We start from the raw sequence: 13,692 nt of genomic DNA on the forward strand, positions 1-13,692 counted from the left end.
GAGAATGAGATGGGAGAAACTGTGGGGAGACTGAAGTTAAAAACTGCACACTGCATGGTTCATTTTCCTGTAATTCCTTTTATTCATTGCTATAATCAACTTGACATGCAAAGCTGTTCCCAATTTACTGACAGCTTTTCAGCTGACATCTCCCTCTCAAGGTATTTTTTTTTTCAAACTTAAATAGCTAATTATTCATTGCCTTAAACCAGGATATATAACAATGTCAGGAAATCATCTGTTCAAGTTATATCAAAAAGCCTTCGGGGATTAGTTCATCTCTTTTGTATGCTGCAGAAAACACTCACTTGTAAACAATTAAATCATCATTTGAAATCTGTCTACACTTTTAGCATCTCTGAATGTAGATTGAAAAACCATATAAACAAGTACCTTATTGTTGCATCTAGAACCCAGGGCTGAAAGGTTTTCCATCACAGCATCTGAATTTACAGGCTAATACAGGCTCTCTGTAAAACCTGTAAAAAAATCTAAAAAAATGCAATAGCTGCTTAAGGATCCCAGTTACACTATTCTTAGGTTATGCTGAGAGCAGAAGACATGCCACAAGGATATCAACACATTTTGGCACAGAGGCACCTGACCTCCATGTAACAGAGTCATGGCTGATAGAAACAAAAGCATTTAAATTTAGCCATAAAGGCTCAGCCATTGGCCTGAACCTACAGTACCCAAACCTCAGAGTAGCCTGCTTCAAGATGCAAGCTCCTGCACAACACATTAGAAGAGACCAAGGGACATCACTGGAGCAGAACCATTTAAAACTGGTTTTAGATTCCTATTTGAAATTAATCTATTTCTTTTTGGTCTCCTACTGACTCCTTGCCTACATTTTTATGGTCTGTAGCTTTGTGGAATACAAATACAATGCAAGTAGAACATTCTATAGGAAGAAGCTCCTTTCTCAGTCTGTCTTGGGCTGAGCACTGCAGCAGAAAGTTACCAAGCCTGGACAGTGCTTGTCTGCACATCTCATTACAGTTGTGCAGCCTGAGAGCTTCCATCACCACCCCTGAAAGGGAGCAGTAGTATTCCACTACCCAAAGTGTTCCTTAGCTTTGAAAATTTGCTTGGGCAAATATATATTTTACAACTACACTGGTCACTCAAGGTTTTCATTACAGAGTTATCCCTATGCTCAAGAATTTAACTCTCTATTCTACTTCTCTAAATCAAAAACCTGTAAAAGTATTGAGATGAAAGGCAAACCTGCTGTTACTGCTTCACCACCAATTGTGTGATTTCGTGGCTTTAGCACCTTGATAAATGTTTTGGCTAATTGATTTGAATCACTGCAGCTGTATCCTTTTTATGATACAATTGCTGACCCAGTCAAGAGAACAAAACAAAACAAATTATCTTCCTTATGGAATGAAAGCCAAGTAGGTTCTTGTGAAACTACGACTTCCTTTCAGTTAGTGGAAGAAAACAGAGCACAGAGACAGAGGGGATGCAGAGAGCACGTCATTGTTTCAGAGAGGAACTCCTCCATGGCCAAGGACTCCACTGAGATGGGATCACTGAGGCACAGAGCTTCAGCTCTCCGGCACTCAGGGTGCCTTTGGTCACAAAAATGGGCCATGGGCACTTTCTGATTAAGTCAGTGCCCAGATCTGGGATAGTGAGTTACTATGGTGGAAATTGCAAATATGACAAGACAGGAATGAATTTTACATATTTAAAGGGCATTTCCCAACATCTTGAGTCCTCAGCAGCACTGAAAAACTCACCTAGAACTAAAGGAAGAACAGTTAAAGTCAGCTCCTCTCATATGCCCAGAGGAGAGGTTTGGGTTTATTGTCTGTTTCTTTATGATTGTTTGGTTTGTGGGTTTTGTTTGTTCACTTATTTGATTTTTTAACTAAAACTGAGGAGTACATACTTCAGTTTCTGACATGGTACCTTCAAGTAAATCAACACAGAAACTGTAAACTAGTGGGAAGTTGTAGGCAGGTTCTCGCCCAAGCATAAGGAAAAGTTTCCTACTTGCTGGAACAAACCAGAACTTCTGAGAAGAGTGCAGACTGATCATCCAGGCTTAGTACAAAAAACAGAATTACAAGAAGTTGGTACATGTACAACATCTCTTTTCTTGAAGATGCCATCACTGATCTAAAGCGTAAATAAACACTGCTGCTCTGTCAGAGGCAGATAATTTACTGAACATGACATTGCTAATGGCAATATTATACAAGTGTTTCAGACAAAAAAAATCTGAAGAAGGTATTCCTTACCCTAACAATTCTGCAACTGACAGGTGACTGCTGGGCTGCAGATAGGAAATTCAGCTTTATCTAAGAGGAAACACACCTCAGCTCATGCTTTTGGTAGTTTCCGAGAGCAACAGTTCCTTTAAGGAAAGTCAATGCATATATCAAACACCTCTTAAACTATAAATAACAAGATTCCTGTATCTGAAAAATAATGCAGGTTTTCAACATTACCTCTCTCCTAGAATAATTATATTTTTAGAGAGGTAACAAGTTTTAAAATACAAAATTTCCACGGCAAAATCTGTCAATTTTGACAGTGTTCAATTCTAAGGAAATGGCTTTATTTTTTTAAAACTGTGTACTAATTAACCATCAGAAGAAAACATTTAATTTATTTGTATTATTTTTATTGACAATAAACTGAAAATATCAGGGGAAGTGAACCATAAGTCTGCTTGAATATGAGCTAACACTGCTCCTGCCCTATCATGCATGTATGCTTGAGCTGACACTGCTCATGCCTATCATGTACCATATCTGTATCAGAATTTGACTTTGGGGATGTTTTTAATTTCAATTAAAAAAGAGCAAGTCACCACATCTGACCTTGGAAAGGACATAAGGGGTAGGCTTGTAAAGAAAGGATCATCAAAATAGCAATCACTGGCTTTTTACACAGATGTCTTTGAAAGCAACCAAACACATCCTCTCATTCATCCTCTCATTCATTCATTCACTCCGTAATGGCCAGGAGAAAGCCTGTTCCCCTGGAGCAGAGCTCATACTGTCTAAGGCAGAGCTTTCTCAGTAAGCAAGAAATACCATTGTTCTAAGCTAAGCAGAAACTTAATGCACAGCCCTTCTGATCTGTTTTAATGGACTGAAGGTTAAGAAACTTCATGACCTTCTTCAACACGTGCTAATCAGGATCTTTAAATAGTAATGGATGGGCTTTATCCTCAAGTTCTCCTAAAAAAGACAGCTCATTTCCGAAAAAGGAAGCAAGGAAATGAGCCTCTGAATTTTTGATTGCTAGCTGAGGAAAAGTAATACACAAAGCCCTGAAAAGGAGGAGTTACAGTGCTGAAGTGAGATGACTCAGAGTACTGCAGTTAAGAGCTCAAACCTGCAGAGAGCCCTCGGGAGGACAGGAGCAGGGGCCAGGGTGGTCTGGCTTGCATCAATCCTGGCCATGACTTTCTGGAAGTAATGAAAGATCCAGATGAGAAGATCACTGATGAGGAGATAAAAATACCATAAAGTAATGTTTGAAACACATAATTAATAAGTGCTTCACAGCAGGAGAAAGGAAGCATTGCTCTCCATGAACACGGGGACTCATTCATTCAAACACTGATGTGCTCAGCACTACCCCATACAACCAAAATACAGCCTCTTTACTATTAAGGGATTACAGTCCTTTACTCTGTTTATACTAACAGATATGGAGGTCTCTGTTTCAGAGCATTACTCTGCAGTAAGTGACCATTAAAGATGTCCACACCCTTCCCACCAGGAGACATACTGCAATGTTTTTATGACCAGTGCTCTCCTGAAACTTCAGATGGACTGGATTATTTTCCTTCCTATGCTGCATCACAATGGTTGTGAAAACCTTTCTCTGAATTTATCAGAGCAAGTCCTTTATGCCTTCAATAACTTAAGGCTGCAAGAAAGACTTACGCCTAAATTTCTCATGAAAAATTAAAAATGAAATTTTAAGAGAAACCTCTACATTCAGTAACATGAGTTGATCACCTACTCAGGAGCCAATAAAAGTGTATTTTTTTGAAATGCTTAACACTTTATAAATCCATTTGACTACTCAGGAACTTTGCTTTTTGTATTAATTTCTCCAAAATCCACTTTCTCACTGCATGGGATGTAAGAGCAATTAGAATGCTCTTTGCTTTCACATGTACATCCTGGGAAGAAAACAATGCCACATAAACCAGACTTTTATTGAACAGGGAGATTATTGTATCACTTTACAGCAATCCACTACAAACTAATTCCTTCCAACCTAAAGCCAAATATGCCAGCTGATGGTGTCTAAGGAAAATAAAAAGTATCAGGCACTGAATAAACTCTAATGGCAACTCAAGAACAGGTCTTGAAGGCAAATCCTTTAGTCCTGCACAATCAGTCCTTGCTGTTGGCAAGGCAGAGAGCTCTGAGAATGCAAACACTCACTGTGCTGGCACGCTATACCATCAGCACCAGGGCTCTGACTTTGCTATTTCCCCAAGGAGCAGCAATTTTCTTTGTGCAGCACAAGGCAGTGTGGCTTTCCAAGGGCACCTCACAGCCCAGTTCCAGCCATTGAGTGTGGCTGCCAGCAGGCACCCTGCTCCCAGGGACACGGGGCACAGCCAGGGCTCCTGCCAGGCTGCCCTCACCTGTGACACCAGGGGACACAACACCTGGGATTGTTGCAGAGGGAGGCGGCCAAATTAAACAAATAATGATTATGAGGGTTTAAAAGCAGTTATGGATGTCACAGGGCCTTGCTTTTCTTTCCCTTGGACAAAAAGTTACTTGACTGAACCCAAAAGGAAGCTGGGACTGACTCCCGAAAATAGCAGCTACCCAAGAGAGGCAGCCCTCAAAATGCAGCTGAGACACCAGCTGAACATTGTCTCCATTTACACACCATTTTTTCTGTAGTTCTTGCAAAATACTAGCCAAAAGTTTTCTCTTTTCACTACATGAAACAATGGTGATATTTGCTTTTCAATTTTTAGGAGGCCACCAACAGTTTTAGTGTAACCATAACATTTTGAATAGTATTTTCCAAGCTCTTTATAATAGACACAAACAGTCAAGCCCATTGAAATTCACAACATGAAACAGATGCATGTACAAGGTACACCAGATCTAACATTTTGCACCACAATATATTTAAACATTTCTGAGCTGACATCAGACACTGCTTAAATTCCATGCAGATAATGGATGGACAGTACCACCCACAGCTCAAAGCTCTGGGCAACTTCTGCATCAAGAACAAGTTGCAAAGAGCAGTGGAAGGTAACTAGACAGGGCAGGAGTGGAAGCAATCTGCACTAAGGCAGGAGTGTGGGGAAGGAGAGCCATTCTGCACTGCTCTGCTCCCAAAGGAACCACAGGCAAGGCCAGTCTAGTCAGCAGACCAAGAGTTATCCCATCCTGCTTGGTCTAGTGCTTAAAAATAAAAAGAAGTGCAAAACAAAACAGTGGTGTTAGGCAAGCAACCTAAATGACAAGTCTTTTTTACTGTCAGGTGTGAATATCAGTACGAGCAGAAGTCTGAAGTATGTCATCACAGAGTATCCTGAAAGTGATAAAAAGATCCCCAGCTAAAAAGAAGCAAAGCCCTCCTACACCTTAATATGTAATGCAAAAGCTCCTTACTTTGGTTCATACAAAAAGAGCTAAGTTGATCACTCACAGAATATCAAATAACCTGTTCTAATTCATATCCTCCCAACAACACCAACAGCTGGGAGCCAGTGGTACCGCTTGTCACACATGACCTGGCACACCACAGCCACTTTAACCATGAAGCCAGCTCAGGGTTATACAGATGGTCCTCAAAATATTCTATACACTGTCATTGAAAATTGTGGCCAAGAGCAATTTGAATTGTGTAGCTCAGAAAATCACAACAGCAGCCTGCCCACGTACCAGTAAATAACAAGGATAAGCAACTTATTAATAAATTAAACCAACCTACACAGAGTGCTTAGCAGGAGAGGACTTGTTTGGTATTTCTGCAGGGTATATTTAAGTATTTCTGACTGATGTAGCTTTTATGTCAGGGAGGTAACACAGTAGAGCTCACTGAGCTTAATTTATGCTCACTATGCAAACCACAGCCAGCTGTGAATTTATTAAAATCCTTATTGCAATAACCATATCACTTCAAGCATGAAAGTCATAGTTCCACTTTCAGGCTTAGTCAACTGATTTTAAAAAAAAAGGAGGGCAGGGTTAAGATAATAGTGTTAACAGTGTTTAGGTGATCAAGGTGAAAACATGACCAACTGAGTAGTTCCTACAAAGCAGGGCTGCTCCTCCTTGCAGCTGCCCCAGCAGAATCTCCTGTGGAAGAGCCCAGGCCATGGGTTTGGGGCTCTGATCCCAGCCAGGTGGGGACACCAGGCCTGGCAACCCAGGGAAACACAACTGGGTTATGGCAAAGATGAATGATGCATGCACACACAATGAGCTGCTGAACTCCTGGACACACCCTTCCATCAGCATTTTAGAGCCATCCAGCAGCTCCAGTTTTCCATTCACTTGGTAAATAACTGAATTTTTCAAAACTGCCAAGACCACCTGCAATGGCTAAAGGTTGTACAACCTGTGGATAACGTGGAGAGAGATATGTCCTCTGATGAGGAGAAAACAAACAAGGATCCAGACAAACGAGGGCAGATTCAGGCAGCCAGGAGACCTGGTCTTGATTTCTTATTGTAGATGTGCCACCAACCCTTTGGAGGCCTCGGGCTACCTTTCATTTCCTACAGATGTGGCAGCAAATTCATACACATTTACAGGGCACCACACTTGTACTGAGGTCAAACAAAATCAGGAATCTTTTTACCAGATCATCCTGCAGATTTCCAGCACTACTATCAAGTGGATTACTCTAACCTAATCCAATCTAAAACAATTTGATGGGAAAAAAGCCCTCGGATATTTCAAATTCATATTACAGCCCAACTTCAACAAGATATCTTGGGGGTACCTCCTTTGCCTGGGGGCTCTCACCCTTTCAGAGTTCAAAGGCTCACCACAAAAACAGGTGTGACAGCATTTCAAAAAAGGCTGCAACCCCATTTTCTTGTCAAGTTGCAATCTGTAGTTTGCAACAGAGCAACTGAAATGACAAAAATTACTTTTGTGATAATCTCTGCATTTGTCTTCTTTTTCAAAATCATGTAATATGGCTTTACCTTAAAGGGATGACACCTGAAATGAATACAATCATAACTCCTCATTGGCCTATTAAATCAAAACTGATAAAAGTTAGCAATAAAAAATTAATTTAATTCCTACCTAAAGCTGGGTGGAAATGTCACTGTATTAACTGAGGTCAGTTTGCAGCCAGGCCTTGCTCTCTGCCTCAGTAAAGTGCATCCTATTAAAACAATGTTGTGGAAATGAACCAAGATCAAGCTCTGCTGCCTCTCAGACAGGTACCAGCCCCAGCTTCTGCAGCTGATACCCAGCCCAGGGTGCCTGGGCTGTGTTCTCATCACCTGCCTTGCCCCAGGAAGCACAGCCACAGGGCACTCTAGCACTGACAAAATCCTCTATCCCAAACCCCACAGGGCTGCACACAACACTGACACCCATCCCAAACCCCACAGGGCACTCTTAACACTGACCCCTGTCCCAAACAAAAACTGCAGAGAGCAGGCATCCATGCACAGCAGCATTTCCTGAGTAAACATGCCGTACATTAGACTTTGCTGTTATTGTTTGAATGCTGTGTTTGTAGAATGGAGCAATAAAACTTCTTGCAGGCAATGCTGGCAGGGTACTAGGCTGGAAATTGTATGTGAGAAACAAGGGCATCCCAACGTGATGTAAGGAGGAAGCAATGGTGATCCCAAGGAAGGGAACTGTCCCACTGAAGGACACACAGCTGAGGTTTCCAAAAGGAGTCAATTTCACTCAAAACTAGTGGCATTGCATGTCTAAGTGTCAAACACTCTTCAAAATTACAAGTGTTAACAAATATTCAACTGGGACTTAAATAAAAAGTGGCAAATGCCCTCTGGATGGTGCCAGAGATCTGCACTCTATTGAAGTTCTTGAAAATTGTGGGCAGTTGCACCCATAATGAAGTGGGTTCCACATATGTACCCCAAAAATCCCAAAGCTCAGCTTGGGAGCAGTCTTTACTTTAAATGATGCATTTTGACTGCCTAGCATCACATTTCAACAGAAAATCAACTGGAGACAGCAGGTGAGAGGAAAAAATGAAATAAAATATAGTATTTGCTTCTCACATGTGATGTTGGCTCATACCTGTCAATAAAAACAGCTGAGATGCTCCTAATTGTGTCTGTGTAACCACTGACCTTTAAAAGAAAAAGTCACTTCATTTCAGAACACTCAAAATTCCTGAAAAATAAAATAAATCTGTTCTGCCAACAGAGGACACGTCATCACAACAAGCAGATACATAATGCCACAGGCAGCAGCAAATTGTTTTCAGCACTACACAGACTACACAGATTATCTGAGTAATCTGAGCATTTATGCAAAGCTGTGAGGTGCTGAATGTACACCATGGATGGTGTTCTGAGCTGGCCAACTGCAGCCACTACAGCAATGTAAACCAGCCCTCAGCAAAACCCAACACACAGAGCAACCCTGCTCATGTTTACAGGAGCAGAGACATTTCTGCAGCACCCTGGCTGTGTTCAGCCCTGGCCTCACTGCAGCACACATCTGCACAACAATAACAACTTTCTTAAAACCATGCAGCCCAGTACAATGACATTTGTTAAATACAGCCACGGGAGAGCTGGGAGCAGGAATCCATGAATAACTGTATTGATTGCAGTAAAGAAAACCTGGACGTATTTGGAGCGGAGACATTTCCTGATGAAATTCTTTCCATTTGGTAAAAACACAGACATTGTCTTACACCTTTCCACGCACTAAAACTGTAAAACAAGACTCCAGACACTACTGTTAAGGGTTCAAGTATCTGCTCAACTATTGTTGCAGACAGGGACAGAGAATGGATCTTCCAGCACAAAGAAAATCCAATGCTTTGAAATTAACCATAATCCTTAATATCAAACAGAAGTTGGAAATTTTTAATTTAGTTGTATGAAAATTCTAGATAAAATTTCTTGAATGTTTTCTATGCTTTCACTTAGGAGGTTAAGAATTTACTCTAATGCCCACATTATCCCACATGTATAGTCATTACCAGGTACTGTATATTGAGACCATATTGTAAGGGATGGGCTAGAACAAGATGACAACACTAGGAGGGTGGCAGAGCAGTACTGTCTCTTCTGGTCTCTAGTTCTTTAAAGTCTTACATGGAGTTTTTACACATTAAAGTGCATTTCCTAATGTTTACAAACAAACAAATAAAAAGTCAGATATTCTAAACTGACTATCCAATCTGTATGTGAAACTCCTCAAGACTCAGGCAGATACCCAGACTAAGGTTGATTTTACTACCCCTGAAAATTCAGGCAGTTACTTTATGCAAGTATTACCAGTTTCACAAATTCACTCTATTGCCAACAAATGTTAGGAAACTTCCCCAGAGACAACTCTGCCCCTATGAAAGCCACAGGCAGCACTTTTGAGAGTCACCTCTCAGGGTGGCAGTAACTTGCCTGGCACGTTATCCCTTAACATCCCAACTTTGAGTGCTGCTGGTCCCAGTTTCCCCCCTACAGCAGATGACAGCAGCCAGCACTGGGTGGCTCCACAGCTGGGCCATTTTGTGCCATTTTGTGGCCCCCACACAGCACTCTGAGCAAACAGGAACTGGCCCAGGCATGGCCTGGCCTCAGGGTGCCACGAGCACCCAGCAGAGCTGGGCTGAGGCTCCCTGCAGAAACCCAAAGAGGAAGGGCTGCAGCAGTGAGAGTACAGCACACACAGCTGGGATCCACAGGGGCAAAGAGAAAAACGAAAACCCAGAGTGGTGACAAGATGAGGAACAGTGATAACAGCCAGGGAAAGGGAGGAAAAGGTAGAGAAAGTTTAAAAGTGGAAAGCTGAGAAAGATCTTTTGAGCATCTACCTGTCTGCTGGGGCTGGCAGAACACAGTGAAGCACCCAATGCTAGCCTCATCTCCACGACAGGCACTTCAGCAAAAATAAAATCTTTCTCTCCTGAAAGCTTAAGCTCTGCCCAGAAACATAATCCTCTGCTGTTTGCTTTTCTGCTCATCTCCTTCCATCAATCATTTCAAGTGCTAGGAACCCACAGTCCTTGCTGTACCCAACACAGTTTTCATTAACAATACCTCTGCTACCTTATCCAAAAGACCAGAAATTCAGAATCTGCATTGTAGGACACATCTAAATTCCTTTAAAAAAAAGACCTACAAACATGTAATGAACATGCAATAACCTATATTGCTGTGTTTTCAAACTTCTTCAGGGAATCCTCTGCACAGCATTTAGAATCCCTTTGCACACGACTTTCAGCCACGCGTGAATTAGATTTGCAGTGACAAACCGTATGAGAAACCCCAACAGGCAGGTGAAACAGCTATGTTCTAGCACAGAACAGCTCCCCTACACCCAATAAAACTCCTGCCTTGTCATTTACTCACATTTAAGTGTTCATCTTTCTGTTACCTAAGCAGCAAGTTTCTGTCACACTAATCCATGCTGTGTGAAAATGATTTTAAGCAGGTAAGCAATGTTGAAAGTATTTCCAAGCAACACAGTAAGGAGCAAGAGCAGTACATCCTAATTTGGGGGCTCAGGATCATCACCTTACACACAAGTCTGCTGCAACTGAGAAACCAACACAATGACAGCTCACTCCAACTCATTTCTGTAAGACAAAGTGCTTGCAATGACCAGAGTACATGTGCAGGAGAGCAGAAATGAAACCTGCATCTGTGCAGGGCACACAACCTGCTCACTTCAGATGAGACTGGTGAAAATAAATAAGCAGATGAAGACAGAGGCTACCCACATTGTTATCAAAGCTCAGTTATTTTGTTTTTCCATCCATTATGCCTAGAATGCTTGGACAGAAAAAAGCAAATTTATTTATTTTTCCAAAGCTTTTGCTCTCTCTGCTCACACACACGCAGGTGAGACAGTGTTTAATGCCTGTTCTTCCCTGAAGCACGTGCCCCAAGGAGGCCCCTGCCTGGGCAGAGCTGCTGAGGAGGTGATGCTCAGCTGCCCTGACCCTGTGGGGTGGGTGTCCCACTGCTGCAACCCCTGGGGGCAGCAGCACTGGGGTCACTGAGAGCCCACTGGCACTGCTGCCCAAGGCACACAGCTGGAACTCCGACGGGCTCCCCACCCCTGCCAGGCTTTGCAATGTACACTTTTAACAGGGCTGGCAGCTTTTGAGGCACTGTGAATGAGCCAGTATCTATAACTGTGATTTTACAACATGACTGAAGTGCCACACCCCAAGCAGTGCCACTTGCACTGTCCAAATGCAGATCAGGCCACAGCACCCAGAGATCCCAGAGAGGGAAAAGCTGTGCAGCCCCATCACACAAACCCATCTGACAGGATCTTGAAATAAAGCCTAATACAGGTTTCTCCCTGACAGAGTCCACCCAGGCCTCTTGCTCTCCAGAGGAACAAAACAGGCATTTTTGTATGGAAACACTCTGCTCCTTTGCCTCCTGAAGACTTTGAAATCACACACACTTATTAGTTATTCCATGCAGGCGTGTGAACCTTTGCACTTGGATGTTGAAGGAAAAATTTATCCTTAACATAAAAATCAATCACATTAACAGTGCAACTTTCCAAACTCCTGCAGGTTCACTCCAAAGAGAGCACTAATTCTTTTTTTAACTTTGAATGAGTCAGATAAAGTGTCTGCTCAGGGCTTTGTTTGTAGGAATTAAACATTTATGTGAGATCCCTGAGAATTTTATGTAGCAGCATTTAGCAGAAAATTAATGTTTCCAGCCAATTTTTATTTGAATTTGTATTCAATACCACAGCATTTTCTTATGGTATTGTATTGTAGCAACTGTTTCAGAGCTCCCAAACTTGTTCTCTCCCAAACTAGGAAAATTTGGCAAATCAATCAGAACTTATGAAGTATTTAAAACAAAAGGATAAATGGCAACAAGAAAAGTTTGACAAGCTGATGAATAATCAGAAAGCTAAAGGAAGAACATCTTGGCAGAAAATGTTACAAAGAAGTAATTTATTCCTCACAGAGTAATAAGCCTCTATGAGATAAAACTCAGTTTTTAAAAGGTTTACCATCCCTACAGTTCATGGATTGGTTTAACTACCAGTTAGGAAACTGCAGCATTTTGTTGCCAACATGAGATTTCTGAAAGCAGCAAACAGCAACACATACCAAACCATGTCTGTAAATCAATCTGCTGGGAGACAAGTGCTAAATGAATCAAAACTCCTAGTAAATAGTATGCTGTAAAACAGCTCTTCAACGATGGATGCAAACAGAGTAACAGCTCTGAAGATAAACTGGTAGAGTGATGTAAAGGTAAACCCCACTAAGCACAATTTCAGGAGATAATAATAAAGCTCTAAGAGTCTTGCCATCAAATCCAAGAGGTTTGAATAGAAAGCAAGCAGCTTGTCTCTAAAGTTAGCTCCACAAAAGTCCTAGGACCAACTACTTTTGTTAAAATAGCAAAATACTCATTTGGAAAAGGCCTTTTCCTGAACCATTTAAATGCAGGGAAGAAGCAAAGAAAACCTGAAAATCTGGAAGTGTGTGGAAACCTGCAGGGAAACATTTCTTTTGTAACAAACTGCAGTTTCCTGAAGTCAAACAGATATTTATGTGCAAAGCTGCCTTCAAACCAGAAGCACATTCTCCTCTCCGGGTTTGTTTGCTTTGCCTTTTTCACAATGCAGAGCATCGTTACATGCGACACAAAAGCCCCTGAATAACCCCACTGGGAGTGGGGGCCTCTCTGAGCTGAACATACAGCAAAATAACATTCCTGCTTCAAAGAAAACTTACAAGATCCAAAGAGACAAAAGACTCAATCCAGAAAGAAAATGAGGCACAGAGGCCACCAAAGGCCACAAAAAAAGGTCAGCAAGAATAAAACTTCCGAGTTCTGTCCCCTTGTATGCAGTATTACCCCTGCAGAGTCAAGAGGTCTCCCAGCATGGACTGATCCTTTCTCCCAGTCCCAGTAATAAACTGTAACATCCTCTGAAGTCAGGAGGAGACACAGCACAATGAGGGAAGCTACTCTTGCACTGTGCAGAACAAAAGTCATCCCTATAGGGGCTGCCTCACAAGGCTTAAAGTGTAGAGTTCACTTCTCTACTGCATCCAATATAAAGATCACTCTATATTTAATTTAACTGAGGTGAAGTTACTGCAGCAGCGCTGGACAGCTTCACTGAGGCCTGAACTGCAATTTCTAACATTAATTTGAAATTCTTGCTAAAACTCAGAAATTCAAGGTTTATTAAATTATCAATGCTTTAGTAATCAAAAAACAATTCAGGCTATGAATTAATTTGAAATTATAAAACTAGAGACTCTTCACATAGTATTAGTTTATCCATCTTTGGATGCTTTATCATGAATAGTGATTGGTTCATTATATATTCTTACCCTAAGATACATTTTAAATGTGGTTTAAAATTCTAAAGACAGCATTACCAACTGAAATGTGGCAGCAAGAACTAATCTAAATAGAGAACAAATAATGAATACAGTGATAGTTTTTGAAAAACTGCCAGATGATAAAGAAAAACTAACAAGGTCAGCACCTCACTTGCT

At 41.5% G+C, this 13,692-nt stretch overlaps 1 protein-coding gene across 5 annotated transcripts in view; it reads right to left on the reverse strand.

Annotated features, from left to right (window-relative positions):
- Positions 1 to 13,692, reverse strand: part of XYLT1 (xylosyltransferase 1) — a 177,466-nt gene that overhangs the window by 144,576 nt on the left and 19,198 nt on the right. Inside the window, exon 1 of one of the 5 annotated variants that reach the window (XM_030957986.1) lies at positions 394 to 6,132. The exons of the other annotated variants lie outside the window; for them this stretch is intronic. Within the exon in view, the coding sequence (XP_030813846.1) occupies positions 394 to 435 (42 nt within the window). The 5' untranslated portion in view covers positions 436 to 6,132. Of the gene's footprint in view, positions 1 to 393; positions 6,133 to 13,692 lie in introns of those variants that run through there. 5 annotated transcript variants of the gene reach the window in all.

This window comes from Camarhynchus parvulus, chromosome 14 (genome assembly GCF_901933205.1).
Source record: "Camarhynchus parvulus chromosome 14, STF_HiC, whole genome shotgun sequence".
NCBI lineage: Eukaryota > Metazoa > Chordata > Aves > Passeriformes > Thraupidae > Camarhynchus > Camarhynchus parvulus.